This window comes from Eptatretus burgeri, chromosome 4, assembly GCF_056783735.1.
Source record: "Eptatretus burgeri isolate ZD-2024b chromosome 4, Ebu_testis_v1, whole genome shotgun sequence".
Taxonomy (NCBI): domain Eukaryota; kingdom Metazoa; phylum Chordata; class Myxini; order Myxiniformes; family Myxinidae; genus Eptatretus; species Eptatretus burgeri.
The window spans coordinates 127,007,171-127,027,022 of NC_140964.1; the positions used below are offsets into that span (position 1 = coordinate 127,007,171).

General features: G+C 41.8%; 1 protein-coding gene across 2 annotated transcripts in view; it reads right to left on the bottom strand.

The window, feature by feature from the left end:
- LOC147029063 (tetratricopeptide repeat protein 7B-like) overlaps positions 1-19,852 on the bottom strand; it is a 251,547-nt gene that overhangs the window by 142,552 nt on the left and 89,143 nt on the right. For both annotated transcript variants that reach the window (XM_085879989.1, XM_085879990.1), the window contains exon 7: positions 1,676-1,851. In XM_085879989.1, the coding sequence (XP_085736115.1) occupies positions 1,676-1,851 (176 nt within the window). The remainder of the gene's footprint in view (positions 1-1,675; positions 1,852-19,852) is intronic.

Consider the following 19,852-nt stretch of genomic DNA (forward strand, 5'->3'; position numbering starts at 1 on the left):
ATGGGTGAATAAGAAAGAGTGTGGAGATGGAGATCGAAGAAGAGCAGCAGGGGTTTAGAAAAGGTACGGGGATGATGTGTGGGAGGTTCATGCTGAGACAGCTGGTGGAGAAGAGGTTGGAGTGCAAGGTAAAATGGCATTGCGATTTGTGGACCTGGAGATGCCTTATGACACTGTCCCAAGAGAGACAGTGATGGTGACATTGAGATGGATGGGAGTGCCAGAAGCATAAGTTAGGTTGGAGGAAGGGATGTACAAGGGAATGAAGGGGAGAGTTTTGGTTGGTCCTAGCATGTCTGACGAGTTAAGCATGAACATTGGCTTGAGCAGGGAAGTGCTCTCAGCCCAATAATTAATGTTCATCATGGTGATGGAGCTGGTAAGCAGGAACGTAAGCATGAGGGGTATTCTGGGGAGGATGTTGGATGTGGCCAATCTGGCGGCTATGGTGGCGAGTAGGCGGGAGATGCAGGAATTACTGGGGAAGTGGAAGGAGGCATTTGAGAAACATGGGCTGAAGATGAGTATTGAGAAGATTGAGGTGATGTGGGTCAGGCAGTAGAGAAAAGAAATGAATATCAGGTCAGAAGGGAAGGAGATTAGACATGGATATAGGTTTGAGTGACCGGGGATGGTAAGTTGGAGGCAGAGGTGTGGAGGAGGATTCAGGTAGATGTGAATGCATAGAAAGAGGGTGGTAGGATTAATGGCAGACAGAAAGATATCAAAGAAATTCAAAGGGAAGGTTCTAATGTCGTGTGCAACGCCAACCCACCTTTATGATCTGTAAAAGGTGGCATTGACAGAGAGACAACATCGGCCGCAGGTTTGTGAGAACAACTGGGTCAGGAGGATTGCATGAGTGAAGAGAGTGGATATAAGGAGAAGATTGGTGTGCAGATGAGCTCGATGGGGAGATGAGTGAAAATTTGACCTGAGATGGGCTGGGCACTTGGTGCGGATTGCAGGAGAGTGGCAAAGAGAGCAGATAGGTTGAGGGAGCAAGGTAGGAGGAAAAGAGGAAGACCATAGTTGACATGGGAAGATTGTGAGAGGAGGGATATCAGTCAGGTTTATCTTCGACAAACCTTTATAAATATGATGAAAATACGGAGAACACAAATTAATAAAATGTACAATTTTATTTTAAGCTGTCGATTTCGTAAACTTGAGATTGACTGCAAAGCGGTCGTGGACGGGCTTTACATTTTGAGATGCTTTCGAGTTTGAGTTTGCAATTGAAAGCCAAATGCATCTGATTGACATATGCACAGTGGAAGTTGGTGCTATAGACTTGGTGTTGATAAAAGAAATGGTGTACAAGCCTGGTTTGATGATGGCAGAGCAAATCCAAAACATTTAATTGGTTTCCCAGATGCTGGGATCTCAGGTTGAAATCTCATATCCTGTGTTGATTTTTCCATTGTTTCCTAATCTCCTTTTAATTTATGAAATGCAGCCACAAGCTCTTTCACAGACTTTACACAGTGTACAAAAAATAAATAAAATGTTATTCATGTGCATGACAGACAAGCTGTTCTTAAACTTTTATTCTTCCTTCCATGCAAATTTTATAAGGAGGAAAAATAGTGGCATGTTCCCCCAAATTAATCTTTTCCAAAAAAAACCTCAATGTTCCAATTACAAACCCTCCCCATGGCAACATGATGCTTACCTTTCGCCTGTATACAACCGAGGCCCTCGCTCGAGTGAAAGGCTTTTAGACTTTTCTTGGTCTTCTTGTTGGGAATTAGTGGGCGGAGGGTCCTGCGGAGGATCCTCCAGTGGTTTCCAGTAGCTTTGTTCACATATACCACGAAGCAGGATCTCAGCTAACTGCCTTGCAATGGTCTGGCAAGTGTGTGTGTGGGTGGAAGAGAGACAAAGCAGTTTGTAAGTCTATTCATTGCATCATACTTTGACCAAGAAGCATTTGATTCAAAGAAAACAATAATTCGATGCAAAAGGGGGGGGGGGGGTTCGGACATTAAACAGTGGAGTCTGGCAGATATGTGCTCAAATTGGCCAAAATGTGCACTTCATGATAAAAGCATGAAAAACTTGGTGCACATATAACTAGACAGCAAAGGAAACATATGAAACATTCGAGTCACTGAATCATACTGTGTCGGCCATGTTCCAAGATGGCCACCGTGGGCATTTCCACGTAGTGGGATATTTTTAAAATCAACCGAAAAAAAAGATTCTATCAATAATTTTTAGCAATTTAATCATCTGAATTATCTTTGTAGATAACAGAAATGATAGCTCAAGTTAATGATTTTTGATGACCCCTGTGATCTCTTCGGGTCTTTTTGGGTTTGAAGCAGAATAAATCGGACCAGAATCTGGCTCCAAAATGCTCCTAAATCTCTGTTCTTCGAATCCCAATTCAAAGTTTGGAAAGTAGCTTGGTCATACGTTTGTGAGAGGACGACGACAGTGAAATGAACCCGTTTCTTCCTATAAATATGATTTTATTGACATGGTGGCACATCATGCTTCACGAATACAACACCGGTAACTACCACGTGAATTGCGATGTCCCTGCTTGCATTGAATGCTGGATGTTTTGTTTCTTACTCTGAATCATAATTCATAAGCTAACAGATTTTTGCTTCTTTCAGGTCGATAGCTTAATGCGTTTTCTCATTTAGAGGTGATCAGGGTAAAGGTTTTTTGAAAACACGGCTGGTAGATCGTACAGCAACACTGGCAGAGAAAGTGCCAAAGAACAAACTGTCTCTCTTAATAGGCAAGCGGTATAGCCCTCGATAAAGGGCTATATTTTAGGAGTTTAATTAACCGGCTTGACACAAAGCTTCAACAGGTCTCATATGAAAGATGGTGATCTCAGTAACACATTTAGCCCTGTTGTCCTCATATTTTGGTGTGCGGTCCATGAAATATTCACATTTGAAGGATACACCTGTCTGAATATTTGGACCATTTCAGAAAATCACATAATTTCCCATAAACTGCAAGACAAAGAGCCCTCTTCCTACACGTTTGGTATTGAAATGTGTCGATTGGACAGGAGAATAATGTAGTATCAAAACCACATCATTATATGTAAATTTATATGCCTTTATTGACAAAATACGATAATTTTCTAAATTTTTAGAACCGCCATCAGGAAAATATCAGAGAAGGCGATTTTTCAAAACCGATGTTGACATTGCTATGTTCAGTAGTCATCCTTTACAATATTAAAGAAGACAAGTCTGAAGACGACGATGGTTCACGAGCGGTATTTGACGATGTAGATTGTTTCAGAAGTCAAGGATGAGACAATGTGATAATGTTAGACCAAGTTATAAAAATGATAAACATGATGTGGTACGAGTGACAAGTTATTAGCTGCAAAAATGTCGAAAACCCGGTGACGTTCAACAACTTTCACAATTTGACCTTTGCATCACCTTTAAAGGTCACAAAACAATGTTGTGGACATTAAAATAAGGAAACGGGATACGTGCTATAGCTTATTGGAGTTAGTTCGTCGAATAAGGTCGAAAACCCGGTTTGATTCCAACAACTTTGAAAATTTGACCTTTGTGACTTTCAAAGTCACACCTTTTCAAAAGACCTTTTAAAGGTCAAAGGTCAAGGATTATGACCTTTGGTGCAAAACTTCCTCTGGAACATTCAAGGAACAATACAACGTCATATAGGCTATATGGCATTTCACACTCCTCGGATTATCCATACTTTGATGAAATCAGCGTAAAAAGAAACTTGAAGGGTCGCCACGGGCAAGGTGTTCGAGATAGAGCAAAATGGTTTCAAGACTTGAGGTAGGGAATGACCTCAATATTATGCATAAAAATATTGTCATCCTCGCTCTCAAAGATTGGGCGGTCGTATGATTTTTATGTCAAAATTCGAAATTTTCTATGTTCGTGACTTGTGACCTTGACCTTGTGACGAAAATGAAAAATCGAGTTCCGTGGGGCTATGCAGGTGCCATTGGGCTAACCAAATACCGAAACCACTGCCAGATTTGACAAACCCCTCGGAGAAGATGGATTTTTATGTCAAAATCGCAATTTTCTAAGTTCGTGACCTTGTGACCTTGACCTTGGGACGAAAATGAAAAATCGAGCTTCGTGGGGCTATGCAGGTGCCATTGGGCTAACCAAATACCGAAACCCCTGCCAGATTCGACAAACCCCCAAGGAGAAGATGCAAATTGAAATCGACAACCCCTTAAAAACACAATTTTCTAAGTTCATGACCTTGTGGCCTTGACCTTGGGACGAAAATGAAAAAAATCGAGCTCTGTGGGGCTATGCAGGTGCCATTGGGCGAACCAAATACCGAAACGCCTGCCAGATTCGAAAAACCCCTTGGAGAAGAAAAATTTTTATGTCAAAATTCACAATTTTCTAAGTTCATGACCTTGTGACCTTGACACGAAAATGAAAAATCGAGCTCCATGGGGCTATGCAGGTGTCATTGGGCTAACCAAATACCGAAACCCCTGTCAGATTCGACAAACCCCCGAGGATAAGATGCAAATTGAAATCGGCTACCCCCCTAAAAACAAGTTTTTTTTTGGGCGTGGCTCCGCCGATAATGGGTGCACCACGCCCATTTTCAGGAAAACAACGAGATCATCATATAAACCTCCCACCAAAATTTTGTCAGGATCGGATCAAAATCCACGGAGCCTTGCTCGGGACAAACAGACAGACAGAAAGAAATACAGACAGACAGACAGACAACAATAACGAATATAGTGGTCACTTATTTTTTTCATGAACAAATATGATAAAATGTGTTTACATAATTATCATCCTCATCATCGCTCTCATCCTTGCACCGAGGTTGTCCTGCATGGTTGTGCAAAAATGGACACTACTGAAAGGCTATAGCTAAGCAATTAGTTAAACCTAATATATCTATTTTTTATTCAATTCCTTCTCTTCCGGGGTTGGAGAACGTCAATGCCAATTGTATGGACACATCATAAATGCTCTACCCATTATGCAATAATGCTTAAAAGTGGTCTTTCGTTAATCATTTAACAGAATTTTCAATTTCTCTTTATTATAGGACTCCAACATGGCTGAACGGTGTCCAGATGAACCAGGCTCGAGTCCATTGAAGTTACAGTTGCCAAAAAAGAAGCAAAGGTTGTCGACAGAATGGGATACATGCATCATATGTCAGAATTCGTCAAAGGAGAAGGTCAGCAAAGATGGGAGCACGGGTTTGGAAGCTTTGAAGTCATCTTCACAAATACGGAATGATGAAATTGGCCAGTGTTTGGAGTCACGTAAGGGAGGAACGGATATGTCTATATTCTACCACCGCAGTTGCTATCAGTCGTACACCAGTAAGAGGAACTTATCCTTCTTCTCAGAACATGCATCACAGGAGAAACCAAAGATTGTGGAGCCTAAACACACGTGAGAAAATACCCACAAGATGACTGATTGGTCAACCTGTTTCATCTGCCATTCCAGGAAACGTGATAAACTTCACCGTGTCCGAACAGGACCTAGACAAGCAACAGTTCTCAAAGCAGACGATCAGGATATGCTTTGTCTTCTTGAAGGCGAGGACCTGTTTGCAAAAAATGCTATATATCATAGTACTTGCATGGCTTCATACATCAGCACCCACAACATGAGCTCTGGGCAATACCAGCAAGATGTACCTGAATCTGATGAACATCAAAAATGCCTTCTCCCATCTTGTTGATGAGATAGATACTGACATTAGAGGAGGGAAAGCCTTCAAAATGAAGAATCTATTACATCGATTCAAAAATATCTTTGGGGACAATGAAGAAACCTCACACACTACACAAAAACTACAGTGGCAACTAAAACATCACTACGGAGATGCTATCGTTGTTCATTCACAACGTGGGCAATCGAAGTCCTCGCCACTGACGATCTCCAGGAGGCAGTGGCTGCTTCAAGACATTTAGTCAGTGCCATGTATGATTCTCAAGGGAAATACAGTGGGGAGAACAAGTATTTGATACACTGCCTATTTTGCAGGTTTTCCCCACTTACAAAGCACGTAGAGGTCTGTAATTTTTATCATAGGTACAACTTCAACTGTGAAAGACGGAATCTAAAACAAAAATCCTGAAAATCACATTGTATGATTTTTAAATAATTAACTTGCATTTTATTGCATGAAATAAGTATTTGATACATCAGAAAAACAGAACTTAATATTTGGTACAGAAACCTTTGTTTGCAATTACAGAGATCAGATGTTTCCTGTAGTTCTTAACCAGGTTTGCACAGACTGCAGCAGGGATTTTGGCCCACTCCTCCATACAGATCTTCTCCCGATCCTTCAGGTTTCGGGGCTGTTGCTGGGCAACACAGACTTTCAGCTCCCTCCAAAGATTTTCTATTGGGTTCAGGTCTGGAGACTGGCTCGGCCACTCCAGGACCCTGAGATGCGTCTTATGGAGCCACTCCTTAGTTGCCCTGGCTGTGTGTTTTGGGTCGTTGTCATGCTGGAAGACCCAGCCACGCCCCATCTTCAATGCTCTTGTTGAGGGAAGGAGTTGTTGGCCAAGATCTCACGATACATGGCCCCATCCATCCTCCCCTCAATACAGTGCAGTCGTCCTGTCCTCTTTGCAGAAAAGCATCCCCAAAGAATGATGTTTCCACCTCCATGCTTCATGGTTGGGATGGTGTTCTTGGGGTTGTACTCATCCTTCTTCTTCCTCCAAACATGGCGAGTGGAGTTTAAACCAAAAAGCTCTATTTTGGTCTCATCAGACCACATGACCTTCTCCCATTCCTCCTCTGGATCATCCAGATGGTCATTGGCAAACTTCAGACGGGCCTGGACATGCGCTGGCTTGAGCAGAGGGACCTTGCGTGCGCTGCAGGATTTTAATCCAGGACGGCGTAGTGTGTTACTTCTGGTTTTCTTTGAAACTGTGGTCCCAGCTCTCTTCAGGTCATTGACCAGGTCCTGCCGTGTAGTTCTGGGCTGATCCCTCACCTTTCTCATGATCATTGAGGCTCCACGAGGTGAGATCTTGCATGGAGCCCCAGACCGAGGGAGATTGACTGTTATCTTGAATTTCTTCCATTTTCTAATAATTGCGCCAACAGTTGTTGCCTTCTCACCAAGCTGCTTGCCTATTGTCCTGTAGCCCATCCCAGCCTTGTGCAAGTCTACAATTTTGTCCCTGATGTCCTTAGACAGCTCTCTGGTCTTCCCCATTGTGAAGAGGTTGGAGTCTGATTGATTGAGTGTGGACAGCTGTCTTTTATGCAGATAACGAGTTTAAACAGGTGCAGTTAATGCAGGTAATGAGTGGAGAATAGGAGGGCTTCTTAAAGACAAAACTAACAGGTCTGTGAGAGCCGGAATTCTTCCTGGTTGGTAGGTGATCAAATACTTATTTCATGCAATAAAATGCAAATTAATTATTTAAAAATCATACAATGTGATTTTCAGGATTTTTGTTTTCGATTCTGTCTTTCACAGTTGAAGTGTATCTATGATAAAAATTACAGACCTCTCTGTGCTTTGTAAGTGGGAAAACCTGCAAAATTGGCAGCGTATCAAATACTTGTTCTCCCCACTGTATATGGATGCACACACAAATTTGAATGATCTTCAGGAAAAACTCGCATCGACCAAAGATGTCCCAGTGCACAAGTTGCCTCCGTCCAAACCAGCTTTTCTCGAACATGTGAAGAGATCCGTTCACCAAAGCCGAGTGTGGATGAATGCCCACCTGGCAAATCCAGAAATTCCCACACCAGAGGGTCATGGATGGTACTAAGGAGAAGGTGTGCTGCATCCCACATTGTTTGATGGACCCACATCAGCGGAGATGTTAGATGGTCTTGTGTGTTCATGCCGTGGTAGTGAACCATGTACCAACAGCTGCAGCTGCTCAGAAGACAGTTTGCCTTGCACCAACGAGTGCATGTGTGCCACCAGTGACAGGCAGTGTGGCAACGAACTGTCACATGGTGACCAAAATGACACGGACAGTGATGGTTGAACATATCGAGGACACTCGCTCAAAATATATGTTTTAGTTCATTTCTCGTACAACAATGTGTGTTGGTGTAACATATAGTTATCAAATCACTTGTGCAAACTCGAGTCAGTATATCGTATAATTTGCTAGTAGAAATTTGTTTTAAAATATTCTCATTATATTGATATGGTAAACTGAACAAATATAAAATAAAAAACCAATGTCACCCGCAGGGTGACCCGTATTTTGCCAAAAGGTGACCACGTGTGACTTCTTTAAGGTCACACTGAGGTGAACAGAGCTGCTATCCACCAGGAGCGACTCCTTGAGGAATATCTGCCTACGAGAGATTCCGATGAGAATCGTTCTACAGAGTAACCATGAAAAATATGTTTGCCTCATAACGTCACCAAATGACGTCATAATGTCTCAAGCTTGACATATCTAGAAAGCACTCATCGAGGTGTTCAATTTGAGGTACTACACGATATGGTTCCTAAAACTTGAAAATTTGACCTTGGGGTCAAATATGTTTGACCTCAGGCGATAACCATGAAGGTCAAGACCAATCGCCACCAAAAACTAATCAGCTGAGCACCAGACCATATACTACATTCCCATAAAGTTTGGAGACGATTAGATTAAAATTACACAAAAAATAAGGGTTTCGTCGACTCCCATGATTTGCGACAAAGTGACTTTGACCTTTGACCTTCAAAATTTTATGTGCTGAAAGGGACCTCTGTAGGCCTCTGATATGCGAAGTTACAAAAATTTCCAATGATAACTGTGCTCTGCAGAGTGATTTATACGTGATTCGAGACAAAAAAAAAAAACATGAAGGTCAAGGCCAATCGCCACCAAAAATTAATCAGCTGAGCGCCAGACCATGAACTATACTCCCATGAAGCTTGAAGACGATCCGATCAAAATTACTCAAAAAATAAGGGTTTCGTCGACTCCCCTGATTTGCGACAAAGTGACCTTGACCTTTGACCTTGACCTTCAAAATTTTGTGCGCTGAAAGGGACCTCTATAGGCCTCTGATATGCGAAGTTACAAAAATTTCCAATGATAACTGTGCTCTGCAGAATTTTTTATACGTGATTACAGACAAAAAAAAAAAAAACATACAAGCTGACTAACATATCTTGCAAAAACTTCGTTTTGGCAAGATAATAAAAACAAAATATGACAATTGGCAAATGTTTGTTTCTGTAGATGATGATTTTCGAAGTTAGCGGTCTGGAAATTACGTCTTTTTTCTATTAAAAGCACTCAAATGTACATATATTTATCGAGAAGTATTCCATTAAGTAACTAGGAGTATTCCCCTGTTCATTCTGCACATTTCAATACCAATCATGTAAAAATAGGGCGCATTGCTTTGTAGTTATGGCTAATTCACTGATTTTCAGAAATGGTCAAAATTTTCTAATGGGGGTATCCTTCAGGTGTGAATATTTCATGGGCCGCACACCAAAAAACGAGGACAACAGGGCAAAATGAGTTACTGAGATCCCCATCTTTCATACGAGATCTCTAGTAGCTTTGTGTCAAGCCAGTTGATTAAGTACCAAAAAATCTGACCTATACCGCTGGCCTAAAAGCTGATATCCAGAAAGGAAAATCATGCACACAGGAAAAGTTGATGTACCTGAAACGTGACCGCAATCTATTCTGCCCATCGTAGATCGCTTGCAAAGTTTGTGACTAAAGGACTTTTTTTCAGCACGAGAAACAATCGAGGCAGGGAAACACATAGGAGAAAGAGTTGAGGGACCTAAACCAGTGCCTGGAAATTGGCAACAGTTTCTAAGAGAGAAGCAAAATAAAACAACTTTTCCAGATGATTAGCGAATGGTTGTGCAGTGAAAACTTTCCTGGCAAAGCGATACTCACCCATGGTGAAGAGGTGTGTTGCTCAGAACCTACCGATACAGCAGGTCTGTATCCTTGCAGGCGTGAGGAGGCGGATACCCGAATGTTATTACATGCTGCAGATGGTATCAAGCAAGGTTGGAAGAGGATCCCGATTCGAACTGTTGACAAGGACGTCGCAGTGCTCGCTGTTAGTTTTGCCAGCAAACTGGATTGTGATGGTCTGTGGCTGGCATTTGGCACAGGAAAATCTTTCAGGTACCTTGATGCAAGGGTTATTGCACAAAAACTGGGTGAGGACAAAAGTGATGCATGGCCTGCTTTTCATGCCCTGACTGGGGGCACACTACATCTTGTTTCACTGGAAAAGGCAAATGCACAGCTTCGTCTGCATGGAACGCATTCAGTGATTTAACACCCTTGCTCAAACCCGAGAGCAGATAATCTTGTCGAGAACCTTCCAAACATTGAGAAGTTTGTGCTGTTGATGTATGACTGAGGAAGTTCTGAGGACAATGCACGTCAAGCCAGACAGGTACTGTTCACCCAGAAAGTCAGGGAGATCAAAAATATCCTCCAACACAGGACGCTCTAATGCAACACGTGCTACGAGTTGGGTACCAGGCTGGCCACGTGTTGGGCCAGGCTGCGGCACCAAGCCCACATCTTTCCAGTTCAGCTGAATTTGGGTGGACGAGAGAAAACAAGTCCAATTAAAACTGGTAAACCAGTAATCCCGGGCTTCAAGGCGTGCCTCCATTTTAAGAAATTTCAACACCATCACCCTGTCACATGATGTGGGTTTTCCGAGTTAGAAAGTTAGTTCAAGTCTGCAATGTGGCCCAGCTACGGGGTCCCTCAAGTTATATCAATGAATTATTGGAGAGTTATTAAATAGATAAGTTTCATTGAATTTCATCCAAGCGTTGTTTTTATTTTATGACATTTCAAAAATGGGTCATTTTCAACTTTGGGGGGCGCTGGGGGCTCACTGGGGTCAAATACAGACATAGTATAAATATATTGGGAGTCCCCTGTTTATGTGCTATCGAAATTTGTCATTAAATTTTTTTAACTCTCATTTGCATATTTTGCGTATTTAATGAGGCGAATCGGCATCATTTTAAATCATATTAATTATGTAACGATTTCGACCAAATTAACAAATTAACATTACCATGGTACTTAGCAAATGTGTGCAAAAGATTGAGGCCGTCAGATTATCCCTTCTGGAGAAGAAGATGTTTTTAGGTTTTGGATAAAATCCAATATGGCCGCCATACCACGTGACCAACGTCATCAAATGTTTCATAGTATAAACTTCAGGTGGTGAGTAATTATCCTGTTAAGTTTCGTTCAATTTCATCGAACAGTTTTCCCTCCAGATCCGCCACAAAATCGGTCAGTCGAACATAAAAACGCCTTTAATAATAATAATTAAAACTGGTAAACCAGTAATCCCGGGCTTCAAGGCGTGCCTCCATTTTAACAAATTTCAACACTATCACCCTGTCACATGATATGGGTTTTCCGAGTTAGAAAGGTAGTTCAAGTCTGCAATGGGGTCCAGCTACGTGGTCCCTCATGTTATCTCAATGAAGGATTGAAAAGCCCATAGCAATACATGATAGAGAAAGAAACTTCACATTGGACAAATCGAGGCTGGACAAATTTTCAAGTCCCCAAAAAAGTCCAATAACTCCACATTTGCATATTGATGTAAATGGAGAACTTGTAGAACGTTAAAATATCTTCCAGAATGTGTGGTCACTTTTTGTCTATCTTCTTTGGTTTTCATTTTACGACATGTCAAAAATGGGTGATTTTCAACTTTGGGGGGCTCTGGGGCCTCACTGGGGTAAAATACAGACATAGTGTAAACATATTTGGAGTCCCCTCTTCAAGGCCTATCAGAATCTGTCATTAATTTTTTTTCAACTCTCATTTGCATATTTGGCATATTTAATGAGGCGAATCAGCATCATTTTAATCATATAAATTATGTAACGATTTCGACGAAATTAACAACTTAACATTCCCATGGAATATTGGACATGTGTGCAAAAGCTTGAGGCTGTCAAATTATCCCTTCTGGAGAAGATGTTTTTAGGTTTTGGAGAAAATCCAATATGGCCGCCATACCACGTGACCTACGTCATCAAAATTTTCAAAGTATAAACTTCAGGTGGAGAATTATTAAATGGATAAGTTTCATTGAATTTAATCCAAGTGTTATTTTCATTTTATGACATTTCAAAAATGGGTCATTTTCAACTTTGGGGGGCGCTGGGGGCTCACTGGGGTCAAATACAGACATAGTATAAATATATTGGGAGTCCCCTGTTTATGTGCTATCGAAATTTGTCATTAAATTTTTTCAACACTCATTTGCATATTTTGCATATTTAATGAGGCGAATCGGCATCATTTTAAATCACATGAATTATGTAACGATTTCGACCAAATTAACAAATTAGCATTACCATGGAACAATGCAAGTGTGTGCAAAAGTTTGAGGCTTTCGTGTTGTCCGTTCTGGAGAAGATGTTTTTGGGTTTTGGATAAAATCCAATATGGCCGCCATACCACGTGACCTACGTCATCAAATGTTTCATAGTATAAACTTCAGGTGGTGAGTAATTGTCCTGTTAAGTTTCGTTGAATTTCATCCAACAGTTTTCCCTCCAGATCCGCCACAAAATCGGTCAGTAGAACATAAAAACGCCTTTAATAATAATAATAATACTAACGATTTCAATAGAGCTTCAGCCATGCTTGAAGCCCTAATAATAATATGAACGATTTCAATAGAGCTTCAGCCATGCTTGAAGCCCTAACGAGTGGTGGGTAAAGTGGATGACATTGCCACATGCTGGTAAAGCTTGTCATGCGATAATCAAGTGTGGGTACACAAAAGGTTGCAGAGGCAGGTGTCGTCGCTTCAAAGAAAATCTGCGCTGCATAGCGCTCTGCAAGTGTGGTAGCTGTGAATCAGATGACCGCAAAGATTGGCTATAACAGTCTGTAATAGTGTGTGCTGCAAAGAGAGGATTTTTTATAGAATATTCTAGTACCTCAAGTAATTTATTATTGTTACATGTACCTCTAAAACATTACAACAATGCTGATAACTGTAGGACGATTGACAAGACGTACCGACATGGATGGAGTTGTGGTGTTTACCTTGTTGTTCAGATATGCTCCATAATAAACCATGAATTTGGTTACTAAGTGCTATTAAGGGTGCCAATTCAAGGACAACGCCTATTTATAAGCATTCAACTGAATATATGAATGATAGGTTGTGACCACTGTTTATTATCTCCATTTCATGCAATAGATTGACCTCCGAGGTCACAGTGGTCATTTATAACTAATAACGTCCTTTTTTGATTCATTTTTGGGATACTTGGAGGTTATGGGGAAGGCAAAATCTCTGTCTATAAACCCAAGAAAGCAAAGAATCCTGACGACCAGAAATTTTGATGGTGGCCATTTTGGAAAACGGCCACCATGGCTAACAGAGGCATCCTGGGAATGCCTCCAATCTTCAAAGTGATTGCTATATCACGTAGTATTGATTTACCAAGTTTCATGCTTTTATCATGAAGTGCACAATTTTTTTTCCCACATATCCACCAGACTAATGTATCTTGGTGCAAAGCACTTGAAAGTACAAAGTGAAACAGGCACTACAGTGCGGTCGGAGAGCAACAAATTTCACGGGAATCATGAAAATTGGTCTGCCAACATGATGTTTGGAATGAAGGTACATTATGATCAAAATCCAGAAACGGGATTTGGAAACGTGCATTTAAAGCACTCTTAAAAGATGAACAGCGCGATTGGGAAACACATTTAATGCGCTATTAAAAGATTAACTCGACATCTTATCCATGTCACCCTCCGCCATGGTTATATCAGACCGAGCTGATTCGGTACACGGCCACAGATTATTTAACCCCAATATGGAGCCGTTCAAAAATTGTGAAGCAATTTTTTTTTGGAAGGTGCCCACCGTTCGTGCTGACGGGCATGATTAAACCTTACTAATAAAAATCTAATTTGACATTAATTATATTTTTCGGGGTCCCTCGTCATAAGTAACACGACGCAAAAAAGCCAATGGAAATCAGATGCAACAAACTCAGGGAGTGCATAACCACCAAAGGCCTACAGACCTGATGTGTTCGGTCCAGGCTATTTTTTTTAGGGAGGCGCGTACTGTGCGTGCTGATGGGCTTGATTAAACATTACCAATGAAAAACTTTATTTGACATTGATTATATTTTTCGGGATCCCTCATTGTGAATAACACTTGACCCAAACAAAGACAATGGAAATCTGATGCAACAAATCCAGGCAGTGAAGAATCAGCAGAGGTCTCCAGGCTTGATGTCTCCGGCCCACCAGCAAATCAAGATGGCGGCCATATTATTTTGGCTGGGTGCCATGGTGGGCGGAGTCAAGCGACAAATGCGGATGGTGTCTGGCAACTGTCTGACCAATAGGTGCACTTTTCAAAAATCGACCCCCCCCCCCAAAAAAAAAACAACAGCAACAACAACCAGGCGAAGCTCTTGTAGACCTGTGACACATCACAGGTAAAAATAGTACCACTACCTGTAGTTTATCTGGGCCCTGGCCTAATGCTGCAACCCAAATTTGGTAGCACTCTGACTGGTGCGTCTGGTAAGGAAGAGTTTTGAAGGAATTTAAATGATATTCCAAAAATTTCGCAAAGTCGGCCATTTTGACACATTTCTAGTCACATGATCAGCATGGCCTCAGCAATTTAAGATCAGAACCATATCCGAATGCTGTACCCCAAATTTGGTAGATGCTCACTGGTGGGTCTGGAGAAGATTTTTAAAGGAATTAATGCGATTTTTCCAAAGGTTGGTGAAGCCAGCCATTTTGACACACTTCCAGTCACGTGATCTGCATGACTTCCACAATATAATTAACATTCCTACCCTACCATAATGTTACAAACCAAATTTGTTAGCATTCTGACAGGTGGGTTTAGAGAAAAAGATTTTGGAAGGAATTTGTGCGACCGCCATTTTGACACACTTTCGGTCACATAATCAGCATGGCCTCCGCAATTTAACATCAGGACCCTATCCGAGTGCTGCAACCAAAATTTGGTAGCATTCTCACTGGTAGGTCTGAAGAAAAAGATTTTTAAAGGAATTAATGCGATTTTTCCAAAGGTTGGTGAAGCCAGCCATTTTGACACACTTCCGGTCACGTGATCTGCATGACTTCCACAATATAATAAACATTCCTACCCTACCATAATGTTACAAACCAAATTTGTTAGCATTCTGACAGGTGGGTTTCGAGAAGAAGATTTTGGAAGGAATTTGTGCGACTGCCATTTTGACACACTTCCGGTCACGTGATCAGCATGGCCTCCGCAATCTAACATCAGGACCCTATCCGAGTGCTGCGACCCAAATTTGGTAGCATTCTCACTGGTAGGTCTGAAGAAGAAGATTTTGAAGGAATTTGCACGATTTTCCCAAAAATTGATAAAGATGGCCACTTTGACACACTTCCGGTCACCTGTTCGAAATGACTGGCCATTTAACATCCCGAGCCTGTCCTAATGTAACACAAATTTCTCGCATTCTAACTGGTGCATCAGGAGAAGATTTTGGAAGGAATTTGGGGGACCACCATTTTGACACACTTCCAGTCACGTGATTGGCATGACCTTCGAAATTTAACATCCCTACCCTGGCCTAATGTTATAACCCAAATTTAGTAGCATTCTGACTGGTGGGTCTGGAGAAGAAGATTTTTGAAGAAATTTACTAAGTCGGCTACTTTGACCTGCTTAAAGTCATGTGCCCAGAACGAACTTTGCAATTCCTGTTACCAGTCAAGAAAGGAACGTTGCTGCAAATGTTCAGCCGGATAGGTCAAGCAGTTTGGCCGAAAAAGGAGACGGATGGATGGACGGATGGTGCGCAATGACAATACCTATCTGGAACGTAAATTCCAGATAAGCTAAAAATACGGAGGCTCCAATTCTGGGGTGACCCCTTTTAACCTTTATAGAGGTCAGCAGTCAAATCCATCCATCCATTGGGACCATACTTTGTGCAGAGCGTTGGTACTGCTGAAGCAGTCTCCTGGGCTAATGGGCACAATCCTGGACAGGTGGCCACTCTGACGCAGGATACTCAAATGGCTCAATCATCCCAGCGATCTGGTACTCATTTTGCCAACCTCGGAAGGATGACAGGCTGAGTCAACCCCACTTGGTATTAATTCAATGTCCAAGCAGGATTTGAACTGAGGATTCTCAGATCCCAAGCCTGCCACCCGAAGCATCAAGCCAACAACAGGTATATAGCAGTCAAATTGAGGTCACTTTATCAAATTTCTCTAAAATCCATTAAAGTTCAAATTTCCATTTTTTAATAAAATTATGGAAACTTGGTCAGCCTATGGTTCAAACTTTTTGCAACCTCTCAAAAAGGTCAACAAAAGTCATATAAAGGTAAAAATTTTACAAAGCGCCACAATTTATGATATTCCATTTTATTTTTATTTTCAATGAAGAACTCATTTGAGTTGGGGAATGTTAAGTGATTCGTGAGTAAAGCTGTGATATTCAAAGCTCACTCTCTATGACTTCCTTAAAGGCCTTTAAAAGAAAAAGAAAATGATGCTTTTTCGACAGAAAGGCCAAGTACAGATATTCTCGACAACAACGCTGCGCGAGAACGATTTTGGTGTGTTTTATGATCGTGACTTAAGTGACAGCGATCGAATGATTGTACTTAATGACTGCTGGATATCACTGTGTACTTACAAGTTTCTTGTGCCTGGCACGACAAAGAGGAAGAAACTGAAACGCCCTTTTTAGCACAAATGGCTACTGCAGTATCCGTTGCTCACATACGGTGCTGCACAACCCAGTGGATTTTATAAGTTCTACGTTTCATTTGCACCTGGCTTACAAGAAGCGAGCAGAAACTCGGTAGGTTCGGGAGTCCCCTGACAAACTAACCGGTCCACATCATCAAGACCATTGAGTTTTGTGGCTGTGAAGAGCTGCCTTTCAGAGGGTATCACAATTATGGGGCATGGGTAGACGGAAGAAGACGGAGGTTACGTTTTCACCACTGTCTGTCTGTGAGCAGGATATCTCAAAATGTTATGGATGGATTCGGCCAAAACTTGGTGTACAGGTTGGGTGGGTGACAAAGACTAATTGATACAATTTTAGTGAAGATCTGGATTCAGCCTATCAGTGGGATACAAAACATTAACTGTTCAGCCTGGTATGCGCTCAACTGAGTGCTGTTTGTAATTGCTGATGTTATTTTATAGCTGCCTTATTTTCGGTTTGCCTGGTGTTGGCTTAATGGTTAGGGTGATGGGCTTGGGATCTGAGGATCCTGAGTTCAAATCCTGCTCGGCTGTTGAATTAATACCAGGTCGGGTTGACTGCCTGTCATCCTTCTGAGGTCGGCAAAATGAGTGCCAGCTTGCTGGTATCCTGTGTTGGAGTGGCGACCGGTCCAGGATTGTACCCAATAGCCAAGGAGACTGCTTATGCAGCACCAACGCTCTGCACAGAGTATGGGCCCGATGGATGGATGGATTTTCGGTGCACACTGATGAAACAACAGACTTATCAGAAATGATGCAGCTGAGTTTCACTCTCCACTACGTTCACAAGGACACAATAGATGAACATTTTTATCCCACATTGATGCGGCTGATATAACTGGCTCTGGCTTGTCCCCTGAGAAATCTCAAATTAAGCCATGAAGAATTACAGAAGCTAAGGCTAAGAAGGAGTCAGCACGACGAGAGGCATGCACCGTTGTGTTCAAACAAAAATACTCATGAGCTATATACACACACATTACAGAAATCAGGTCTTAATTTTGGTGATCAGCAGTTGTCCAATGTTTTACGCAAGACAATTAAAAAGGAAACTCCAGCTGCTGGCCACTCAAGACTCAATCCCACGTGTGAAACACGGAGGGTGGAGCGCCGTGATGGTGTGGTTCTGTTTATGGAACTATTGATGGCTATAACTGATGCTCTTGACTCGATGAAAAGCATGCCACATAGGGAAACTGCCCTCAAAGCTCAAACCTTGTTAAGTTCCTTGAGCAATATTCACGATTGTCACCATGACAGTCACAGAAACCATTTAGAGTCCTGTTTGCCATTGTCCTGCCATTGTTTAGAGAACTACAAAAAACAAATCTGGAGATGTTTGTTGCTAATCAGCAAGTCGAAGAAGTTCGCAATTCGATTTTTTTTTCAAGTGATGCAAGCATATTTAGATCCATCATCACCAAAGCAATTATCATGAGAGAAGAGCTGAACATTCCTGTAATCATTCCAAGGCAAGCAGGTGTTGACCATTGCAGCAACTAATCAACAGAAGGTGCTAGAACATTTGTACCGGCAATCAATTTTTGTGCCATATCTCGACTTCGTCATCTCTGAATCGACTTGATGCCGTTTTGTGGATTTACACGAGATGTGGAAATCTTTGGTGCTTGTTGCTTTTAAAACCTGACCGACTCTTCTGAAGATTGAACAATGGAGCTAGTTCAGGGAAGAGATTGCGTATTTTAGAAGTTGCGATTGATTTGCAAATGGAAATGTGTTTTGTTAAAAGTATATAGTCACAGGATCTAGGAGGACAAAATATTAAATTTTACTGTGGTATGAATCTGTGAAAGTTGGCAACAGACATTTTACGCTCTATGTAACAATGGAATTTGCTCCGTCTGCATTTGTGTATCCGCTCTTTCTCCAAAACCTAAACATGGGTTGGTTAAAAATGCAAATTAATGATATTCTTGGATCTTTGGGTTTTGAACAAGTTAATCATTCGAGTTGCGCTCCTGTACGATAAGTTAGTTGGACGTGTTTGTTTTTTTTAAAGGCACAGTAACTTGCTCTTCTGAGGCAATGATTTTACGTCATTGTTGGTATCTCAGTCAGGTGTGGCAAAGCCCACTATGGTTGGTGCTGGAGTTGACAGGTGGCACTTCAAAAGGGCAAATGTTTCAGCAGAAGAAATGCCACAGAATGCAATGGAAACACAGATTCACTGAAACACCACAATCAATCCAAATATCTCCAAAATACTGAAAATTATGGCTCTGTTGCCAGTATCGACTGCTACAGCAGAGAGATCACTAAGCACTCTCCAATAAATTCGGAGATATGCACGTTCAACTATGGGAGAAAAATCAAATGACTGGAATAGCAAAACTTGCAGTGAGTGCATTAGAGAAGGCACATCTCGGTAGAGCCTATGATTGACACTCTTGCACAAGCCTGATGTTGGCTTCTTGGCGAGGGTGGCTGGCTTAGGATCTTCGGGTCCTGAGTTTGAGCCCCGTTGGCTGGTGAATTAACACCAGGTGGGGTTGACTCAGCCTATCGTCCTTCTGAGGTCGGTAAAATGAGTACCAGTGTACTGGTAGAGGGACACAGCCGTGCTTCCAAGAAATGAGAGCTAGCCTGGCAGCCAAGCTGCCATATGCAAGAGCAGAACAGAACACTCTTGCACAAACGCCATTATTTTGTACTGCAGTATTGTCTGTACCTCTGCTGCTTCAAAGGTAACCTGAGCCCCATTTTAGGAAAAGTACGGTTGTGCCCCTGCTCTCAACAATATTAGCATCTCTGGTAATGAGGCCAAAGTACAAGACCTGTTTCTCTCACACTGCAGAGAAGTTGGTGATAGCTCTGTTTTTTAAGGCCTCTCCTCCAGTCTGGCACCCTCTATTCCATTAGCCCTCCTACCCCACACAGCTACTGCAGGGTGTACACATTCTTCAAGTAACCATCTCCTGCTTCAACTCCTAAAATAAAGACTTTCTGCCCACCTTACTTCTTTTCTTCCATTTGCCATATTGCCTTCCGGAGAAGGTTCAATTGCACTCTTTCCTCCTTGGCTTTTTTGTATACAAAGTCAAGGCTCATGGAAGA